At 35.6% G+C, this 20,747-nt stretch overlaps 5 protein-coding genes across 10 annotated transcripts in view; 3 read left to right on the top strand and 2 right to left on the bottom strand.

Annotated features, from left to right (window-relative positions):
* Positions 1–4,029, bottom strand: part of RhoGEF3 (Rho guanine nucleotide exchange factor 3) — a 207,778-nt gene extending 203,749 nt beyond the window's left edge. For 3 of the 4 annotated variants that reach the window (XM_012297713.2, XM_012297744.2, XM_012297733.2), the window contains exon 1: positions 3,889–4,029. The gene's annotated coding sequence lies outside the window, so the exon portion shown is untranslated. The remainder of the gene's footprint in view (positions 1–3,888) is intronic. The other variant, XM_012297719.2, reaches the window with a different exon arrangement.
* Positions 4,030–5,404: 1,375 nt separating this feature from the next.
* LOC100877497 (nuclear protein AMMECR1) lies at positions 5,405–9,140 on the top strand. The gene is made up of 4 exons (XM_012297756.2): positions 5,405–5,613; positions 6,173–6,283; positions 6,359–6,564; positions 6,713–9,140. The coding sequence occupies exons 1-4, from the start codon at positions 5,405–5,407 to the stop codon at positions 6,877–6,879; spliced, it is 693 nt and encodes a 230-aa protein (XP_012153146.1). The 3' UTR covers positions 6,880–9,140.
* Positions 9,141–9,481: 341 nt separating this feature from the next.
* Positions 9,482–12,161, top strand: LOC105664179 (AMMECR1-like protein). 3 transcript variants are annotated; one of them, XM_012297614.2, is made up of 5 exons: positions 9,482–9,819; positions 10,386–10,496; positions 10,566–10,771; positions 10,844–10,962; positions 12,028–12,161. In XM_012297614.2, the coding sequence occupies exons 1-5, from the start codon at positions 9,608–9,610 to the stop codon at positions 12,037–12,039; spliced, it is 660 nt and encodes a 219-aa protein (XP_012153004.1). In that variant the 5' UTR covers positions 9,482–9,607; the 3' UTR covers positions 12,040–12,161. The 3 variants fall into 3 exon arrangements, with proteins under 3 accessions (XP_012153004.1, XP_076391193.1, XP_012152988.1); XM_012297598.2 differs by lacking the exon at positions 12,028–12,161 and having other exon boundaries at positions 9,585–9,819; positions 10,844–11,134; XM_076535078.1 differs by lacking the exons at positions 10,386–10,496; positions 12,028–12,161 and having other exon boundaries at positions 10,844–11,134.
* Positions 11,886–13,301, bottom strand: LOC105664185 (transmembrane protein 126). Its single transcript, XM_012297627.2, has 4 exons — positions 12,799–13,301; positions 12,536–12,707; positions 12,313–12,441; positions 11,886–12,232 (listed from the first exon to the last, which is right to left on the bottom strand). The coding sequence occupies exons 1-4, from the start codon at positions 12,930–12,932 to the stop codon at positions 11,996–11,998; spliced, it is 672 nt and encodes a 223-aa protein (XP_012153017.2). The 5' UTR covers positions 12,933–13,301; the 3' UTR covers positions 11,886–11,995.
* Positions 13,302–13,484: 183 nt separating this feature from the next.
* LOC143265079 (disks large 1 tumor suppressor protein-like) overlaps positions 13,485–20,747 on the top strand; it is a 210,582-nt gene continuing 203,319 nt past the window's right edge. Inside the window, exon 1 of the mRNA XM_076535136.1 lies at positions 13,485–14,789. Coding sequence (XP_076391251.1) covers positions 14,768–14,789 — 22 coding nt within the window. The 5' untranslated portion in view covers positions 13,485–14,767. The remainder of the gene's footprint in view (positions 14,790–20,747) is intronic.

Here is a 20,747-nt window from a genome sequence, read left to right as displayed (position 1 = left end):
TCAAGGCGAGGATTTCCCAATAGGCATGTGACTATTTAGAAGACGGACGCAGATAAGCAACCACGACTAAGTACCCTGAAGAAATTCCCGAGTCACATCGCGTGAATTCCGACCTTGCATACCTTCACCGTGTCGCTCATCGAAACTCATTTTTATTTTCCCTGTATTAAACAGCAGTTTACCAAAATACTCGGCGTCTAACACTTCGACTCTTATATTACATTAGATTCGTTAGATTCAATGTAAATTCTAACATATACCGATTTAACCTCTTCTCGTGCTTTGACGAATTTCACTCGTGAGGCACAAGTGTGACAAGTGTTAAAGCTCAAATGTGACAAACCTAACTTAAATTTTGAATACTCTTCAACTTGAAATTTAGGTGCAACTATAAGTTACATTATCAAGGATCCTTGAATATAAAATAGTTACAACATTTTACTTTTCTTTGCTAATTTTAATAATATAGCCCTTAGTCTTGACTGACACATCTGATAAATGGGAAGGGGTTAACAAAATTAATCGCCATTGAATTTTCGTAACCATGTTTCTCGAACACGCGGAAATTCTTAGTGATTCCACTTAAACCGAGAATAAACGGTATATCGCATACTTCTAGATTTTATGATGTAGTTTTTCGTGCGAAGAAGGTCAGGGCCGTCGGCGCGAATTCAAAGCAAAACCACACCTTGACTAATTAGGAGGCGAAAAGATTCTAAATAAAGGTGCTTTTGACATTGTTACGGATTAACGAAGAATGTTTGCATTCATGGAAGAAGTCGGCAAACGTGTTAAAAGTGGATGAAATTAACACACTACACGTGTTTTTCAGTGGCTTTAGAAATCATAGAAACTTTCTACGTTTATTCGTTGCAATTTTAAATTATAAACGATTCGGAACACGGTACTCGATAATAAAGTGGTAGAAATTTATTCTCGCTCGAGTCGTGAAACTTGGAGATTTTTAACTTAACAGCCGCGTTAGAAGTAGCACAAAGGAACAAGAACACCAACTTATCGCAATCGTTGCAAAGAATAACACGGGAAAAGCATTGTTCGAACTTTACCACGTACCTACACCTTCTATAAATTTAAATTGCAAGAATGCGATTTTCTTACGTGGAACAACTAATTACTCTGTGGTTACATCACAAATAACCTTCGATTCCCTCCACACTTATTCATCTGCATCGAGTAACCTACAGTCAGTCACAAAAATATTCAGATATCTATAAAACTGTTCTAAACTGGACTAAACGACTTCAATTTTTTTACAGATTACCAAATGACCTAATTATGAGTGAAAGTCATAATTTTCATCTAATTATGGTTCAAAATCACCCGTAACGATAACATCAATCTTTTTCGATGAAAGTTCATATTAATAATATACGTAGACATAAAAGTATTTTAATAACCATAGATGAGATCACTAAAAATATCTCTTAATGCAATTTTAAGTAACGTCAAGGTGACAGTTAAGGTGTTCGCTACAATAAAAACCCAGTTCGTGTACTTCAAGTCGGTTTAAATGTTTTGGAGAAACTTTTGTTTGATAGTCTGAATGGTGAAACCGCGTTCGTGGGACGTATACGAGTGCATTATCAACACCAACCGTAACTACGTTAAGCCATGGTAAATGCATTTCGTGTGTCCAAATGAAATACATGCTCATTGTTAATCTGACTCTAAATTTTTAAATTACTAAATTTCTACGTCTCCTAAATTCCAAATACTGCAATTTTTAGATACTTTAATTTTTAAAATACGTAATTCTCAAATTATTTAATTGTTGAATACCCTGATTAAGTCCACAAATTTATAGGTTTATGAATTTCGGAATATACGTTGACTGAATTACCTACTTCGAAATTCACCAAGTCCTAAGTTCTCTAAGTCTCAAATCGACAATGGTCAAATTCCCTAAGCCTCAAATCATCCATATCTCAAATCCTACAACTGACAACTTTCCCAATTATCAAATTCAACCGTTCACAAATTTCCTAATGCTCAAACTCATCAAGTCTCAAATCATCCAAGTCTCAAATCCTTCAACTCACAAATTCCTCAATTCTCAAATTTCCAATTCACAAATTCCCTAATGCTCGAATTCATCAAGTCTCAAATCCTTCAATTCCAAATCCCATAATTTACAAATTCCCCATTTGTCAAATTCTCCAATTCACACATTCCCTAATTCTCAAATTCATCCAGTCTCAAATCCTCCAATTCCCAAATCCCCTAATTCACAAATTCCCCAATTCTGAAATCCCAAAATTCTCAAATCCCCTAATTTACAAATTCCCCAATTCCCAAATCCATCAATTCTCAAATCCCCTAATTCTCAAATCCCCCAATTCCCAAATCCCCTAATTCACAAATCCCCCAATTTCCAAATCCCCCAATTCCCAAATCCACCAATTCTCAAATCCCCTAATTTACAAATTCCCCAATTCTCAAATCCCCTAATTCTTAAATCCCCAAATTCTCAAATTCCCCAATTCTCAAATCCCCAAATTCTTAAATTTCCCAAATCTCAAATCCCCCAAGTCACAATTTCCCCAATTCTCAAATTCCCCAAATCTCAAATCTCCCAATTCACAAATCCCCAAACTCTGAAATCCCCTAATTCTCAAATTCCCCAAATCTGAAATTCCATAATTTATAAATTTCCAACTCCCAAATCCCAAATTCCCCACTTTCCAACTCCCCACCTCCAAATTCCCAACTTCCTAGATCTCCAACATCCAAATCTCCAATTCGCAGATTCGCAAATTTCTATCTCGCACATAATGACGATATAACGGCAGTTTGCCGTAGACATTTCCAATAATATCGACTTTTGCCCCGAGTAGCAGAAACCATAGCGGTGACTGTGCCCATTATCAACCGGTTCTCATTAACATATCGACTTATCGTTAACAAATATTAAGCGCGAACTCGCTGTGCGGATCGTATCGGAGTACGATTATTGTAATTAACTTAAAGTTACTTAAATTATACATCGACGCCACGGAAGCGTGGATTATTTACAGAAAGTAATATGGAACGTGTGATGGCGATGTCAGTGAATGCCTATTACTGCGATAAGCATCATGAGACGCAGCGTAATTCGCTCCGAGAAAACTCATGCGAATTAAGGAACACGCGATGAGCAACGTGTAAATTTATCTTTTGCGTTAAAACGTTTCGCTTCGTTCATCAAAAGATTCAAAATAGTAATTAGCTCGTGGAGCACGGCTGGCACCACAATGATGCATTTACATCAGAAAGGCGGAAAAATTATTTTGTAATTACAATCACTTACCCGTAATTACGATCTATTAAATTTTTATGCCAAGATTTTTCAAAAGATTATGAATTATTTAACTCGAAATATATACTCGGTTATAAGCTCACGAGGTCGCGAATTAAGAAATTTATAAATATGTAAATTTAAGATCGAAAGAGAAATCAAAATTTGTCGAACAGTGTAATAAACGAGGAGACGCGGATCGTTAGGCAATAAAGGAGCACTTAACTACCGCTCCTTCGAAAAAAAGAAAAAAATACGAGAAACGCGGTTTTCATTGATTGCCCAATCCGGCTAGCACTTTCGAATTTCTCATTTATCAAATATCCGTTCGCGGTTTTCTATCTATTTGAAACAATCTGACTCGAGCGCCACGTAAGGTTGCGTAAATGTGACTCACACTCGAACACAGCGTATTATGACACATTTTATATAACGCGGCTTGTAAATTGCATACAACAAATACAAACGTATACACGTGTGCGTGCATTCGTCAAAGAGACGAGATTGGAAATAACCGTGATGATCGAGATTCGAATCACGTAACGCGTCGCATGCACACGTGAGTACGAAGTAAATATATACAAAACACTCACCTATATTAATTCCATCGGCAGCTTTGAACGGTCCTTCGTCATTTTGCCGCACCGCGTTCCGTTTATCACGCGAGAATATCAGCGTAAAAATCGCTTAAAATTTCTGCTCCATGGCCGTTTGTCTTCGACACTTTCCCGATCGAAACTCGACTGGTTAGAAAATCCACGACGGACAGCTTTGTTGGGTGTCGTGTTATATCCTCGAACAACGGTTTAATAACAAGCCGACGGGAATGTTATTGTTTGCACGCATCGTTTCACTTGACGCCGTGGTTGTAATCGGCGGCCGGTTTCCAAGTCGTTGCCTGATCGCTTTGTTTACCACGAAAAACGAGTGTTCGAGGATGAAAAGCGGACACTTTGAAATTTCACTAGCACGCTCGGGCACAAACGTTGTAACCGTTATACCATAAAGCACGGGTACACGATGTCAGCTGTCAGAAAAAATACAGCCACTTGGCAATGTACCGGACAGCTACAAGCAAGTGCACGTTGCCAGGTTGAATCTGCTGTCACGCCTCGGGCTTCTCCGGTGCATCGTGAACAGGTGCCAGGTAAGGGGTTAGAAAAGTCGGTGCCCTCGGCATAGTTTCTTCCTCCAGCAATTGTATTCACTGTTCTTTCTTTACGTTTCTTTCAATCACTCTGCTCACATCACTCGTTATGCGATCATAATGCTTCGACCTTATTAAGGTATACTTCGAAGCTTTACATCTCATACATACTTAGAAAGACCATTCGTACTGATTCTACCAATACAGCGAATTTTTTGACATGCATACCAATTAAACAGTTTCAAATTGTTTTCCATACAAATAAACTACCAATTATTCATTTTCGATAAAATGTCAATGTCGTCAATTTAAATTTACTTTTCGATTGTCCTACAGCATGGACGTCAAATAAAATTTGTTGTTACCAACCTCTGTGCTGAATTCCAGAAGTTTCGCTTTCTTAGTCCGGAATTGTATTATTGCATATGATTTTGGTATACCAATACGAAACTGTGATCAGGTACCTGTTAAATAGATGACGCATACATTGTCGAACTCATGGGATAGTTATGCATTGAACGTTGTTGTGCACAAAGGTACAAACACTAAATTGAACTCTTCGAAAGGTGCACAAAAATTCAAATGTATATTGGGTGCTCTACTTTTCGAATAGAAAATGGTGCTTTTATCGTACGATGCGACTTGACCTCCTCAACACTTCCACGTTGTAACTGTTTATTTTTTGATTGATTCGTTTTACTTTTAAGCGGTGAATTTTCACAAATTGGACTAGAATAAAAGGAACCGTAAAGTACTACCGCCAATTTTCAAGTTCGACTGTCGACACGGCGCTCGCGACAAATGGCGGAAAATAAAACAGCTGTTTTCGCGAACACGAGGACATCTAACGGAACGCGCGCGCAATCAGGACCGCGACGACAGGGAAGAATGGGAGACGTGTGGGTCGAGGACCGATTGTATTTGCAGTAGCCGCGTCCGTCGAAGGAATCGACTAACGAAACATGGCTGCAGGTTGTTGTGGAACGAAAAAGCAGAAGCTGAACAATTCGTTGAGTGTTCCTTGTAACGGATCGGTGCTGCAAAATGGCACTCAATTAAGAAACGGTGTGATAGTGAAGCCCGAGATGGGCTTCTTTTGCTTCGATGTACTCTATTGTCAATTACATCAACTTGACCCTCCAAAATCACCCAACTTCAGTAACGAAGCGTTGTGAGTAATTATAGTTGGCGATATTGCCTTTACACATTTCATTTCTTTTTGGACTTTCTTTCACATTACTATCTTTCTTTTGCCTATAGTGTTATCTTTGTCTTACCTACCCGCGCCATTAGCTACTCTCTCTCTCTCACTCTTTCGTTCTTTTCTGACCAATGTTATTCTCGCGTGCCTTTACCCTCCTAAAGTTTCTTTGTTCGATGTTGATGCATCGAGTCTTATATTTTGCAATGAAACAAAGACTTTTGTCTTACAAATATTTGTCAATGTCATATTTTATAGTTTGTGTATTTCAAGTATTTTACAAACTTATTCCTATTACATAGGTTGTTTTAAATGTTTATTGTTTATAATATATAATACAAATATTTTATAATGAATATATTAACAATTTCATGTATATATTATATAGCATGCAAAGAATATGAAGTGCAAAGTTGAATACTTATGGAAAGATTAATATTTAGAAAAATATTTAAGTAAATATTGAATTTTATTGACAATAATAAAAAAGGGAAGGAAGATGATTAATTGTTTACTCCTAATTTTGTAGCCCGTTATTTGTTACATGGACTATTGGGAAGGACATGAGGTTAAGAGGTTGTATTGGCACATTTAACGCGATGCAGTTACATGCTGGACTTCGGGAATATGCAACAACAAGGTAAAACTGTTTATACTTTTATTTTAAATATTGTCATTGCTCTATATATTTAAAGACATGAGATACTTTTCAAAGTGCATTCAAAGATTCACGTTTTAATCCTATAACACGAGAAGAACTTCCACGCTTGCATGTAAGTGTCTCCATTTTGAGACACTTTGAGGATGGTGTTGATTATTTAGATTGGGAAGTAGGTGTTCATGGAATTCGTATAGAATTTCATAATGAAAAGGGCAATAAACGAACTGCTACCTATTTACCTGATGTTGCAACAGAGCAAGGTTTGTATGTTATTTTGTTATCATGAATAGTAAATGTTGTTTATTTGATAAATACATACAAGTGTTCAAAATTTTTATGTATTTTTCAATATGCACAATTACTTTTATAAATGTAATTGGTTTGATAGGCATAATTTATCCTGTGTAGGATGGGACCAGATACAAACGATAGATTCGTTGCTTCATAAAGGTGGTTACAAAGGACTTGTTACTCCGGATATTAGACGCAGTGTCAAATTGACCCGTTACCAGAGTGAGAAGGTTACTGTAAGCTATCAGGACTATATGACACATTGGCATAGCCGAAGATGCTAGCAGCTGGCTTGGGGTCCTAGCCAAGGATCCCAGTTATCACAAAGTTCTATTGCAGTTCATTATAATCCTAACACCTCTCATACTTCTCATTTACTATATAATAGTTCTCAATGCAATTCTTACATGGCCAGTCAAGATCATGGATTAGTAATGACACAACGTAATCATCCTGCATTTATACATCCCCTTCCAGTACCTCCCATTTCCCCTGTTATGGTACCTATATGGGATTATTCATCATTTTGGTGGGATCAAACGGGTTCACCCTATCCTCCTCCTCATCCACACCTTTATCCTCCCCCTCGAGTTCACCGGTTTCCGTCACAAGAATCCACCGATCACGCAATTCGTAAACGAAAATGACACTGGAGGCGGCTATTGTTTGCGATCTTTCACTGTTTGAAATGGTGCCTACTATACTTTGTATGTTTTTGCATACATAGTTTTCCCTTTATAATACCACAAAGTCCTCCTTGAGGATGATAGAAGTTTATGTATGATGGCACTGTTTTGTTTCTTTGTTGATCTTTAATAATTATATAAATAATTATAAAACATGTATGAAAAGTACATTAACTTTAAACTTAATATTTATAATTATTATACGAGGTTACACATTAATTATTGAAATTTGAAAACTTGTACTATAATATAATTACTCATTCTCTCATGCTTTAATGCGTTCATAAATGAAATAACCTAATTCAGTCCACAAATAGGATGTAAATATAATTAAATTAGCTCTGCCATCATACTTACCAAATGTCCATTTATAATTTATGTCTGCAGTATACGAGTGACATAAACAATTTTATAGCACAGTGATGCTGCCTGCAATTCACTGCCTGCTTCACAAGATTTAATGTACAAATTCGTGTGAAAATATGTTTCTATTATTCGTATATTATGAAAAACGAAACATAGAACGTCATTTTTAGATTTGTGTACGTAAAATATGTACATAAATGAAGAATAGGAGAATACAGATTTTCTATTGTCAGCATTTCTTCTGATGTTCTCGTAATTCTTATGTGGCATACAGTTATTTGCAGCATATTATGTTACTTGCCATAGATCCTAAATGATTTTCATTCGAATTGTCGTTAGTGTGAATTAGATAATCAATGCAAAATATGTTTTGTTTTTCTTTTTTTAATATGCAGAGAAACTTACTTAAAAACATTCATTTGTACAACACTCGCGCATTAAATCCACTAATTCAAATTTCTTTGTACTAATGGTATGAATAAATGATTTCTGTTATATTATCTGCAAGTGATTGTTTGTATCAAATTTAAACATTGGAATCTACAGAAATGGAAAATCTGCAGTATCATATAGAAACTTATAGGTGATAAATGATTATTTTTATATTTCATTTTTTTAATACCATTGCTACATTGAAGTTTAGTAACTATGGTTATATTATAGTCCAGAGTTTTATTACAGCAAAGGATTCTTATATTTGTTAAAGATATTTACGTATAAATTAACCATATAAGTGAAAAAGTTAAATTAGCATTGCTCCAAATTTTAATACTTGTCTTTGTGATAACTTCCTTCTGTTATGTGATATAGTACGATTTAGTTTTAATTTTTAAGATTTAGATAATACTCTTTAAACATATGTCAATGTGATGAAGAATTTATAGAAGGGACCTCTACTGTAAATAAGCAATGGACTGCATTATGACTATTAAAATCCATTAATAATAGTTGTGACTTAGCTATAAGTAAAAATGTGACGATCTCATTGTGATTTTAATTCTGTGACTCGTAAAATACGAATAGAATTGCTATTGCTTTGTATAAAATGCTTATCTGATTGCTCTATTTTCATTGAAACAAGGCATAATACATATTAACATATTAAAGCAGTTTAAAATTTTGCATTCATTAAGATTGGATAAAATATGTTCTTCCACATATTAATATCTTTACTTTTTTTATTGTTTTATTTTCGCTTAATTATTTTATACACTGCCAATTTATTAATAATTATTTTTGTTATTACAAAAACATCTTATAAAAACACAGAAACCTATTAAATTTTGTTAATTTATAGTTGATATTTGTTGCTAGTAGAATATTCTGTTATCTATTTAGGTTCTGACACTTAATTATGTACCTAATATCTTATAACGTCCAATAAACTGCCAGTTATGTAGTAAAATGTAAAGTATTCATTATTGAAGTAATGAAACGTGTGCTTGATTTGTGACAATGTGTATGCAATGTAAATAAATTTGATATTAAAATTACTAGAAGTAATAAATGATTTATTATAAAATGAAAAACGAAAATTTTGAGACTGCGGAATTTAGTGTAATAATAAACTAGATTGTCATGTGGTAGCTTGCAAACCACATTGAGTTTGATTAACAACTCCAAATCTTCCAATGTTTAAATTCCAAATTCCTAAATTTAAAAATTTTTAACATTTATATTTAAAAATTTGACAATTTTTTATTTTATTTCGCAATATACGATAAGATTTCGTTTGCTAGTTCGTGAGATAAACATCGACAAATATTTCTCCTTTGTTCGTTCTCTCAGTGGATAGTCAGCATCAGAAAAAACATAAACAGTGAAACAGCTGTTTTCTTAAATGGTGAGACACCTAGCGGAACGCGTTCGTAATTTAGTATGCATTTGCAACGGACGAGCGAGATGTATGATTCGGAAAACGATCGTGTCCATGGTAGTTGAAAGAGTTAAGTAACAAAATATGGCAGCTGGGTGTTGTGGTGCGAAAAAGCAAAAGTTGAACGATTCCTCAAGTGTTCCGCGTAACGGTATTGTTAGTTTGCAAAATGGTATTCATATGCGAAACGCTATAATAGTTCAGCCTGAGATGGGCTTTTATTGTTTCGATGTCCTTTACTGCCAATTGCACCAACTTGATCCACCAAAACCACCCAACTTCAGCAACGAAGCATTGTGAGCATATTTCATCGATATCACTCTATGTTTCGTACCTTCATTCTTGTAACCTTCAAAATCATTTAATTTTTCTTTTCCATAAATTGTCAACACAGTTTTTGAAATAGAAATTTTAATTTGTTGGTTTTTACATGTATTTGCAACGTGTTTTGTCCAAAGTACTTATATATCGTGTTTACTACTGTAAACAGTGATTATAAGTTTTTTTTATGATATGCCATACAAACCTTGAGCGTTTTAGGTCAGTTATACTATTATTTCAAATATTTTGATATATATATGTTTATCTGTGTTTCAGGATACTAAATAAAACAATAGTTTCCTAGCCAAAAAACACATATATAGATTCATTTGATTATATCTTGTATTTGTAATTGTGAAACGTGTCATATAATGTACAATTCATTTATTTATTCCGATATATTTTGGTTTTTAGTAATTTTTTATCTTAATGTAATTGGAAAATTTATTAAAATTCAATAATAATCAATTGAAATATATATTCATAAAATTTTCATCATATTAATCATATGCTAATGTAATATTTATATTCAACTTTGAAGCCCATTGTTTGTAACATGGACTATTGGCAAAGATATGAGATTACGAGGCTGCATTGGTACATTTAATGCAATGCATTTACATGCAGGATTACGGGAATATGCTACCACTAGGTATTCAATACATGAGTATTGAAAATTATGATACCTTTTGAGGAGTTTTAAGTGTATTGTTTCTCATAGTGCTTTCAAGGATTCAAGATTTAATCCAATCACGTTGGAAGAACTTCCACGTTTGCATGTTAGCGTTTCTATACTTCGACATTTTGAAGATGGAACAGATTATTTAGATTGGGTTGTAGGAGTTCATGGAATTCGCATAGAATTTCATAATGAAAAGGGAAATAAACGAACTGCGACATATTTGCCTGATGTAGCATTGGAACAAGGTATGTATTTAATTTTTTCAAAATTTATATTATTAGCCTGAGATTAAGAATGCAATGTGAAAATTTGTTTAGGGTGGAACCAAATACAAACAATAGACTCCCTACTACATAAAGGTGGCTATAAAGGACTGGTCACACCAGACATCAGGCGTAGTTTGAAGCTAACTCGATATCAGAGTGAAAAAGTGACTGTAAGTTATCAGGATTACATGACACGTTGGTGTGGTCGACGATGCTAGCAACTGCCTTGGGGTCCTATTCAAGGGCCCCCTATTTGCCAAATGTCTGGCAACATTTGTTGTCCAAATACATATATGTTTAATTATTGTTTGCAATATATTAATAATCAATATCATAGTATAATGGCCAGTCATCGATCATTCACTATAATAAAACCTAATCACATTTTATTTATGCAAGCATATTTTACATTTGTTAGTTCTCAAACTATATACTTTACAAAATACAGTCCTTTGTTTTTGTGGAATTTTGTAGAACTTTTCTTTTTATTATCACGTTGTCATTATAAAATATGTCTTCCTGTAGAGAACCTTGGATTATGCTATTCAAAAACAAAAATAATATTAGAAATAGTACAACATAATTTTTTACCATTTCAAGTGGTGCCTATTATATTTTCTGTACCTCATCTTCATCTTCTTTATAATAAAATATGTTTGTTAATAAAGATATTAAACCCTTGGGTATGAAGGTGCTATTCCTTTCAGAATTATTACTTTAAACTGAAATGTTAAACACACCTAAGATTACATTGTTTACTTCAGTTTAAACACCATTAGAAATTTCCGAATGATTTCGATCTTTTTATGAACTTAATTGTATCAAACAATATCTTTATTTACAAATTCTCACAAATATTGATTATTTATTTTTGTTACATATGTAATAAATTTTTATTATTTAGCAATTTCCTTTTAGTTAACATTTAAGAAATGTACATTGTACTTAGTATATTCACTTCAACTGTTTATGTATATTTATTGCTCAAGATTATTATTTATCTTAACCAGTGTTTCACTTTTAACAATGTATTAAAAAGAAAGAAAAAAAATACTTATGATGTAAATACTAACAAAAGTGGCATAGAAATTACTTTTTTGTGGTATCAAGATGTTTATTTTCACTACATTTATAAATACATGTTTAAATATGTATTGCATCATACATAAATATATATATACAGAATATACTAAATCAAGATATTTAAGCTTCTTTCTCTATTTGATTTCTTTCAGTATATTCTTTAACTTTCCGTATAACATTTGCCATTCTGTCTGCTGCTTCAAACTGTTTATATACAACCACACCAGCAAGAAGTGAATTTAAACAAAATGCAACTGTAAGATGATTAAATGCAGGTTTAACAACACTCCACCAAAATTTAGAAATCTCTTTAACTTCATATATATATGGAATTCTTAATCCCAGATTTCCTGCCACCTATGTAAAAAGAAATGAAAATATTAGTTATCGAATTACAATCAAAAGTAAATGTACATAGAGATATAAAAGAATCTTACCGCAAGAGTTATTGCTGGTGATAGAAGTAAAGGATATAGTATAGCATTGGCATTTAAGTATAAACTTGCTTTTACTTCAGTGCATATTGGACACTGTTTTTTGTATAACAATATATTGTCTGTAATATACTGAAAATAATAGTTGTAAAATTGTATATAGTTTTGTTAATATATTAGTGATTAGAAAACATTTTACTGTAAACTGAAGTTAAAGTTAACATACGGTATCGTGAATAAAAGTTGCTAATCCCGCTGGACCTATCATCAAAGCAAGCGTTGTTACTATTTCTCCAGCATAGTGTAATTTTAATTTACGTTTGAATAAACTATTAATCATTAACGACGTCATAGAAGCTGATATTCCAACAAAGTAACTTCCATATTTTAATGCCCATCTAAAAGTAAAAAGGTGATGTTAATAGTCTTCGTGCAACATTGTTCGCTTATTATATGCATTGAGTATTGATATAGAAAGAGGTTACGTACACTTCACGTGCAGGTTCCCAAAGTTTAATCAAATTTTTCTGAATCTGGAGAGCTTGCAATTTCGTTAAAGAACAAGTCTCTTTCAAAGTATTTGAATCTACAAAAGTGTCTCTTTCTACAGGTAAAAGTGCCATTATAGAACTGTTCAACACTTATTCTATAACTCCATAAAGAAATACACGTGCAGATGGGATTTGTTAGACCAAGAGATTTTTTAAAACCACGATCATAATATTTTATATATTAAATTTATTATTTTACAAAGAATTTAATATTCGTATAAACTTAATCAAGTCAGTTTTTCTTTTATTAAAATAAACAGAAATCAATAAAGTGTTATAGCATGTACTTCAAGGTTTTTTGTACATACAACCATCCGTTTAAAATTTTAATGCGAATATATTCTATAGTCTCCCTCGTTATCTCAAAGATAATATTTTATATGTAAATCAATTGTTTAATACAATATTTAAACAATTATCAACTCGGATACCAGATATGTACCCTTATTTCTTTAAGAAATTATATTTCAGACTTCACCGTTAGATGACACTATTTGTAATCTTGACAGATCGCGCCACATATTGGAAGTCAAGCAAAGTACGCTACAACTAATTCTAAATATACTGTCGATATTCAAATATTATTTGCATTATTGATAAACCAACATATATTTTAAACAGATTCGAAAATAGAATAAAAGGTGAAATAGAATAATACAATTGTTACATTCAAGTATCATCTTCATATTTTCTGTGTCGCGCACGTGTACTTATATCGTGCATGTCATGTGAGTTTCGGGGGTTGGTTTTACGGTGGAGCGTATTAGGGTGCGTTTAAACTAAACGAGCAAGAGCAAGAACATTCGTCGTTGTTTGTTTAATATAAACTCATTGAGCGAATTGCTGAATGAGAAATTTAATTGAAACGCTTTGAATTCTTATCTTCAATTGTAAGTATTTTTAATCATAGATAAAATGACAATATTTTGTAGACGGTTAACCTTATTAGTTAATTTAGAGGAAATTTGTATTTGAGTGGTGTATTAGTGTGAAACATTGTGTCTCGCAAGTGCTGTATCAGACACGAATTAGTATACATAGAACTTCTGACAAGGAAGGAGTTCAGGGGTCGTATGACGTAACCTCATTGATTAACCCCATGAATAAATTTTGCATAATGCGATCTTATCTATTATCACGCTGTTCAATTGCTGTTGATTTGAATCAAATTAAATTGAATTGCATTATACTGAATCAAATTGAATTGTATTATGCTTATGAATTAGTATTATGCTGAATCGAATTGAATTAAATGATGTCGAGTCGAAAAATGTCGAATCAGAATCGTGTACAAAACGTTGTAGATATAGCTAGAATCATATCGAATTAATTAGACTCGTCTAGCGTTCTAAGAGCATTCGTTTGTGTCAGCGATCAATCGTAGCGAAAGAATGTTCGTTGAGCGTCGAAATTTGAACGAGCATTCGCGCGCCGAATTCAAACGCACCCTTACGAGGCGATCTGACGTCACGCATGGTGCGATCGACCAATCGGAGGTGGCGTTCCTCGCGGCTAGTCAGTTTTCCGGCTGCTAGAGTAAGCGCGACGCCATATTGCCCGTGGCCGAGTGGTGGCGGTCTGTGTTTATATCCGTTTCGTTTTACCACGTTTCGACGGGCCACCGGGAGGTTTCGCGAGTGACGTGTCGAGCCGCGTACGAGTCTGTCTACGCCAGCCGTGAAACAGGTCGTCGATTCGCGTGACAAATAGTGCGCGTTCGTGTAGTATCGTGGAGTGACACTGCGTGCTTTTGTGCTACTCTCTTTTCCGTTTCTTCATCCTTCTCCGTGAACTAGTGTGTGTCGTGTGTTCACGTTCTCTCTCTCTCACGTCGTGTCAACCCCTTAGCCCGCTGCAACACTGTGCCTCGTCGTAGCTGTACCAGGATTTACCCGACACCGAGCAGAATGCCAGTTCGTAAGCAAGGTGGTAAGCTCTCCGTATTTTACATCGAAAGAAAACCCTTCAGAACTCGTCGATTCGGAGCTGTAAAATCCACGAATCGTCGAGGGCGAGGGAGGGGCGGTTACGTACGGGTCACTCGGTCAGCTGTCATCTGACTGTCACTCGCATGCCTCTTTAAATCGTTCTCGTTCGACATCGAATTCTATCGAGTTTCACACGAACGATTATTTTTGCTCTCTTATTCAGAACGTGTAACGTGTCCAGAGGGAACGTTCTATTCGTCGATACTATGTATGTGCTAACGAGGAAAAGGGATTCGTGAGCTCGTTGTTATTGTTAGTTTCTCTAGTTCGACCGCGAGTTGCGCACAACGTTCGACCTTGAATTATACGGCTAATCGAGAGAGGTCGCGTGTTTACGGCCAACTCAAGATTACGTTCAATGTAACCTCGGTCGGGATTATTAAAGGGTTGCAATGATCCTGATACTTGTTGGAATTGCAACCACGTGTACGGTTTCACTACGCCTATGGTGTGCCGTTTCATCAACGTGACAGACATTGGGGTAACTAGGTTGTTGTTCGGGGTGGGACAGATGGCCTCTTTTACTATTAGTGTCAACGCCCCGGTATCACGTAATGACCTAGCTTTGTAAATTTCACAATTTTAGATGGTCTCTTACAAATTTTGCAATTTGTGTTTTAGAGTAATTTTGGATTTGTGGATTAGAGGTTTAAGGATTTAGGGATTTGGGAGTTTGAGGATTTGGATATTTGGAAATTTAGGGATTAGGGCATGAAAACTTGGGAACTTGGAAAATTGGAAAATTAGGAATTGGGGTATGAAAATTTGGGAGCTTGGAAATTTGGAAATTTGGGAATAAGTGATTTGAAAATTTTGGAGCTTTGAAATTTGGAAATTTGGGAATTGGGATATGAAAATTTTGGAGCTTGAAAATTTAGTAATTTGGGAATTGGAGATTTAAAAATTTGGGGGCTTGGAAATTTGGAAATTTGAGAACTGGGAGTATGAAAATTTGGGAGCTTGAAAATTTGAAAACGTAGGAGCAGGGGATTTGGAAATTTTGCAAATGAGATATTTGGAGCTGTAGAGATTTTGCAAATTATATACTTGAAAATTTCTAAATTCGAGGATGTAGATGTCGAAATTAAAAAATATAGCTATGTAGAAAAGTAAATTCCGAAATTAGTATTGGGAAGATAGCAGTATTCTCCCACCCCTCGCGTCACGTGGAATCTGAGCATATTCTATATGGTCCAGGCGCACCCCAGTCCATACTCGGTTACATCAATGATAGAAGTTCACCGTACCGTAGTATGAGGTCGTTATTAAAGTCGATCAATCGGTGGATTTCTATTTACAAACGTCCACTTATCATTCGTCGGTTGTACGTTACGTTAACGTATCCGAAGAACGAGGAAGTCGTTGACGGCATCGTTCGATCGACGAGTTCGGCGTATCATTGTCATATCGATGTAGGCCAGTATAGGATGTGTTGCAATAATCAGACTGGGCTTTTAGTTGTCGGTGTTTGGACGGTGTCCAAGAAAACGCAATAATTTCAGCTCTGGCGGGGCTCTTTTGCCGCGGTTATGCGACCAGCCACTCACGGCCATGGGCTCGACCGTTCGTATGACGTTTCTGCTCTCGAAATTTCCTCTCTTCTTTGCCACGATCATCTGCATCGCGTTTATTTTAGCTTGGAAATTAGCTGGCGCTAATTTCTGTTCTAACGAACCGCCGAAGATAACAGCTTAAGTTTTCGGCCAGACGTTCCGTGAATTTTGCGAATTCCATGGAACACGTGGGGCTGACAGCAACTAACGCAGTAGATTATAGGGTCTGTTAAAGTTTCGAGCAATAATGGAGTAACCGTTCATTCTTGTCCATAAATTGAATACAACAAAAATTGCCTATAAATACTCTAACAAATTCTAGCTACCCCATCACCAAATAATTTAACACATAAGTTTAGCATATTTGATCTTTCTTTGTAAGCAACACGAATTTATAAGAACTGCTTACATGAACTTTCTCTTAAACTCATCGATAAGTTTTTATTATTGTTAGACGCTGAAGTTAATTTTTTTTTTACAATGTAAGAAATGTCACATTTTTATTATTGTTTGACGTATTAAAAATGCACGAAGTTCTTTTCGTAATAGAATTACAAATTGAAAGAACTGATTCTGCAAAATCCGAGGATTATTGTTAGAATTTGAAGTTAATTTTTTTTTTTTACAATCTAAGAAATGTTACATTTTTATTATTGTTTGACGTATTAAAAATGCACGAAGTTCTTTTCGTAATAGAATTAAAAATTGTGTGAACTGATTCCACAAAATTCGAGGATTTAAGCTATAAAGCGATAATACAAATCTTGCTGAGAAATAGGATAGCGCACAATCCTGGAATTTAGAACATATCCTGAGCTTCGCTATTAAACAGGGAATATTGATTATTATAGCTGAAAGGAGATTGTTTTGTTGCGTAGCTTAAAACCGGAATCTTACGGCAATGCCACCCCCTACCATCCAGAAAATTTCTATGCAGCATAGTATAGCGAATAGTATGGCATTATTCCTGGCATATTGTATACGCTAAATATAGCGTTAGCATTGTAAAGGTAATGAGAATGCAACCGTCAATGAATACAAAATTCTCGGTATTAATAGCGAAACGACTCGTTCTTGCATAAACGAATGGAAAACGAATCTGATAGTTGAAAGAGGACTTTTCGTAATCCTGAATGCTCGTTGCCCTCTCGTGGGAATATACTGAAGATGAGTACTCTTTCGTAGCACGTGCCAGCAAGCACTGCATCCCCTGTGCATGCGTGTCGATCGATAGAAAGAGTTTTAAAAGCGCTTCACGTCTTACCAGCGAACTTTTCCACCTTATTAAAGGCACTCGGAATCATCTGATTACCGTTAATTCTTCCAGAACGATCTACCCGTATTAACAAATTTAATAGAATCCTTCTAAGTTGTAGAATTCACGAGTCAACTTTTGTCTACACACAATCTGTGTAACTATATTTCGACTCTGTATATTGATTTATGACACAGGGTAACTGTGCTCACACTGTATGTTGCCATTGTTAAAAGTTAATAAATTCATGATGCTTTTGTCGTTACACTTCCTCTTCGGGAACGAACAAACATCGAATGAATGAAAAAGAGTAACGTTTCGAATACTCTGTGAAGACGAAAGAATGGAAATGCAGGTACGATTCCGCATTGAAGGTTCTCTCGTTTGCGGAAAAGAGTAGTTCGCTCCAAAAATTTTTGGCAAGGGACCGAAACGTGGTATTGTTCACAACGACCTATCGCGATGCTTCGACCACTTCATTTAATATTTTCCACTTCACAGTAGCGGTCTGTTGACTTTTGTTTTGACCCTTTTACATTGCACTTCAGCGTGGGTTTAGTTATTTCATCAGTGATGTCAATAACGAGCCTTGTAAAACTGGTTGTTCTACGGTGCACGTATTTAACGAGCACAAACAGTAAGACAAATCTTTTATTTCTTTTTTAAGGATTTTTGAGGATTCGGGGATGTGGAGATTTTGGATCTGAGGATTTCGGGGTATAAGGATTTGGGATCTAGAGATTTAGGATTTAGGGATTTGGGATCTAGGGATTTGGGATCTAGGGATTTGGGATCTAGGGATTTGGGATCTAGGGATTTGGGATCTAGGGATTTAGGGATCTAGGGATTTAGGGATCTAGGGATTTAGGGATCTAGGGATTTAGGGATCTAGGGATTTAGGGATCTAGGGATTTGGGATTTAGGGATTTAGGGATCTAGAAATTCGGGGTTTAGGGAATTCGGGGACTAGGGAATTCGGGATCTAGAGAATTCGGGATCTAGAGAATTCGGGATCTTGGGAATTCGGGATCTTGGGAATTCGGGATCTGGAGAATTTGAGATCTAGGGAATTCGGTTTCTTGGGAATTCGGGATATAGGAAATTTGAGATCTAGGCATTTGGGGCCCAGGAATTTAGAGATCCTGAGATTTGGGATCTTGGCATTTAGAGATCTATAGATTTGGAGATCTAGGTATTTGGGGCCCACGTATTCAGAGATCTAGGGATTTGGGGATATAGAAATTTTCGGATACGTGGATTTTAAAGTTTTGGAACATGATAATTGAGGCTTTGGCAATATAGAAATTTCAGAACTTGAGTATATGTGGATCTAACTTCTGAGAAAATTAGAAATTGAGATTTGTAAATTTGCGTGTTTCGTTTCTAAGAAATTTGTACATTTATAAATTCGAGAAATGGAAAGATATCGATTGTTTTACCCCTTTATGAACGATTTAAACGATGGCTCGTAGCAGTAATATTGAAATCCTTTCTGGTGACCTCGTTTCCTCACAGCGCGTAACCCGTTTGCTCACTTAATTACACGGCCCACCTTAGAAAACATTCCGGTCGCGAGGTCTCGTTGAATGGTCGCAATGAAATTCGCCCGTATTTATCTTCGTTTCGAAGTTATTTAGAAATCGGTGCGTTTGGTTGCCGGTTTCGCGAGTACCAACGATTCAGTTCGCTTTTCAGCGTCCGGAGACGACCGCGAAAAAGTTTTCTACCTCCGTCAGGCCCGTAAGACGATACGCAAGCGAGCGAGCGTGCAAGAGGCTGCAAACCGAGCCTATAGTTTTCAATTTCTGCGGTGCAGGCATTTCGTGGCCAAAGACAAGGAGAGAGAGGCTGAGCAAGAGGGATAGGGTCAAGGATGATTTATGGCTCGGTGATTCGCTTGCCCTGCTAATTCGCGAAGCTTTTATGCATACCGATGTATGTACATTTTATATTCCTATCCCCGCCTCTCGCGTTTCCGCCGGTAAAACCTTACCAAAGGTGCTGCGTTTTGCCTCGAATCCACCGAAAGGGTTGATTTTAATGGGACACCGCTCGCGAAGGGAACCCGACTCGCTCTGCTTCCACCTTTGCCGACGATTCTCCTCGAAAAAACGCGAAATGGAGGCAGATTTGCCTTTGCACGCAAATAACCACTCTTTTTTAACTCATTGTACACTTTTCAAACTTTTTATACTGTATTAACACAATTACTACTATTTTTGCTTCCTCATCTTATATCGATCATTCGGATCTGTAGATATTCAAGATTTTTTAAATTGCTTTGGTAAATTTAGTAAAAATTTTTTAAGTTAGACATTTAGTATTTGCAAAAATTATAAACTTCAAAAAATTCAAATTTGTATATTTCTAGGTTCATCAATTGAACGATTTGATATTTTAATATTTGCAAATGTATAAGCATTGCCTTTAACGAAGTAAAGGACTAATATACTAATTCCTTCGTAATCGTTCAGAGCTAAAAGTGACGCATATTTGATGTTTTGATATTACATTTTCAGTAACGCGATGTTTCAGCATTTTCCAGCTTTAGATCGTAACTTTTAGCGGTAAAAGGTCTGTGGATGTTATTTTAGTAGGTAAATTCGTGGGAAGTTGCTATTGGAGTACACAGACGTGATATATACGAGACAGAGGTGATATAGGACGAAAGGGGAGACAGCGTGGCTGATAATGAGAGCAATGAATGGGAAGTGGAGCGAGAGTTTATGTACTTACTCCTCTCGTGGAGATGTGCTCACCGTTTCGTAGAAACCATCCATTTACTTACATCTCTTCTATACACTTCTATATCCGCCACTGACGTTTTAGATCCTACATCGTACCTTTTGTTCGATCGCGGCTGGTCAACCTATTGTTTCCTCAACGATGCTCGATTTGTTGGGAATGAAAAATATCCGACAACGTATCCACATTTTTTTATTTTTTTATTTACTGCAACTTCCCTACTGTTACTACTCGATCAATAACAGTTACCGTTTGCAAAGAAACGCGCACACCGAATCGACCTGATTCTTCTTCTGTTTTTGTTACGCTTTGGGCGAGTTCAGTTTTGTTCATTTGTTCTTCGAAT

The sequence above is a fragment of the Megachile rotundata genome, chromosome 1, assembly GCF_050947335.1.
Source record: "Megachile rotundata isolate GNS110a chromosome 1, iyMegRotu1, whole genome shotgun sequence".
Taxonomy (NCBI): Eukaryota; Metazoa; Arthropoda; class Insecta; order Hymenoptera; family Megachilidae; genus Megachile; species Megachile rotundata.
Note: the sequence above shows the minus strand (reverse complement) of the source record. Positions and strands in the feature narration are given on the sequence as shown.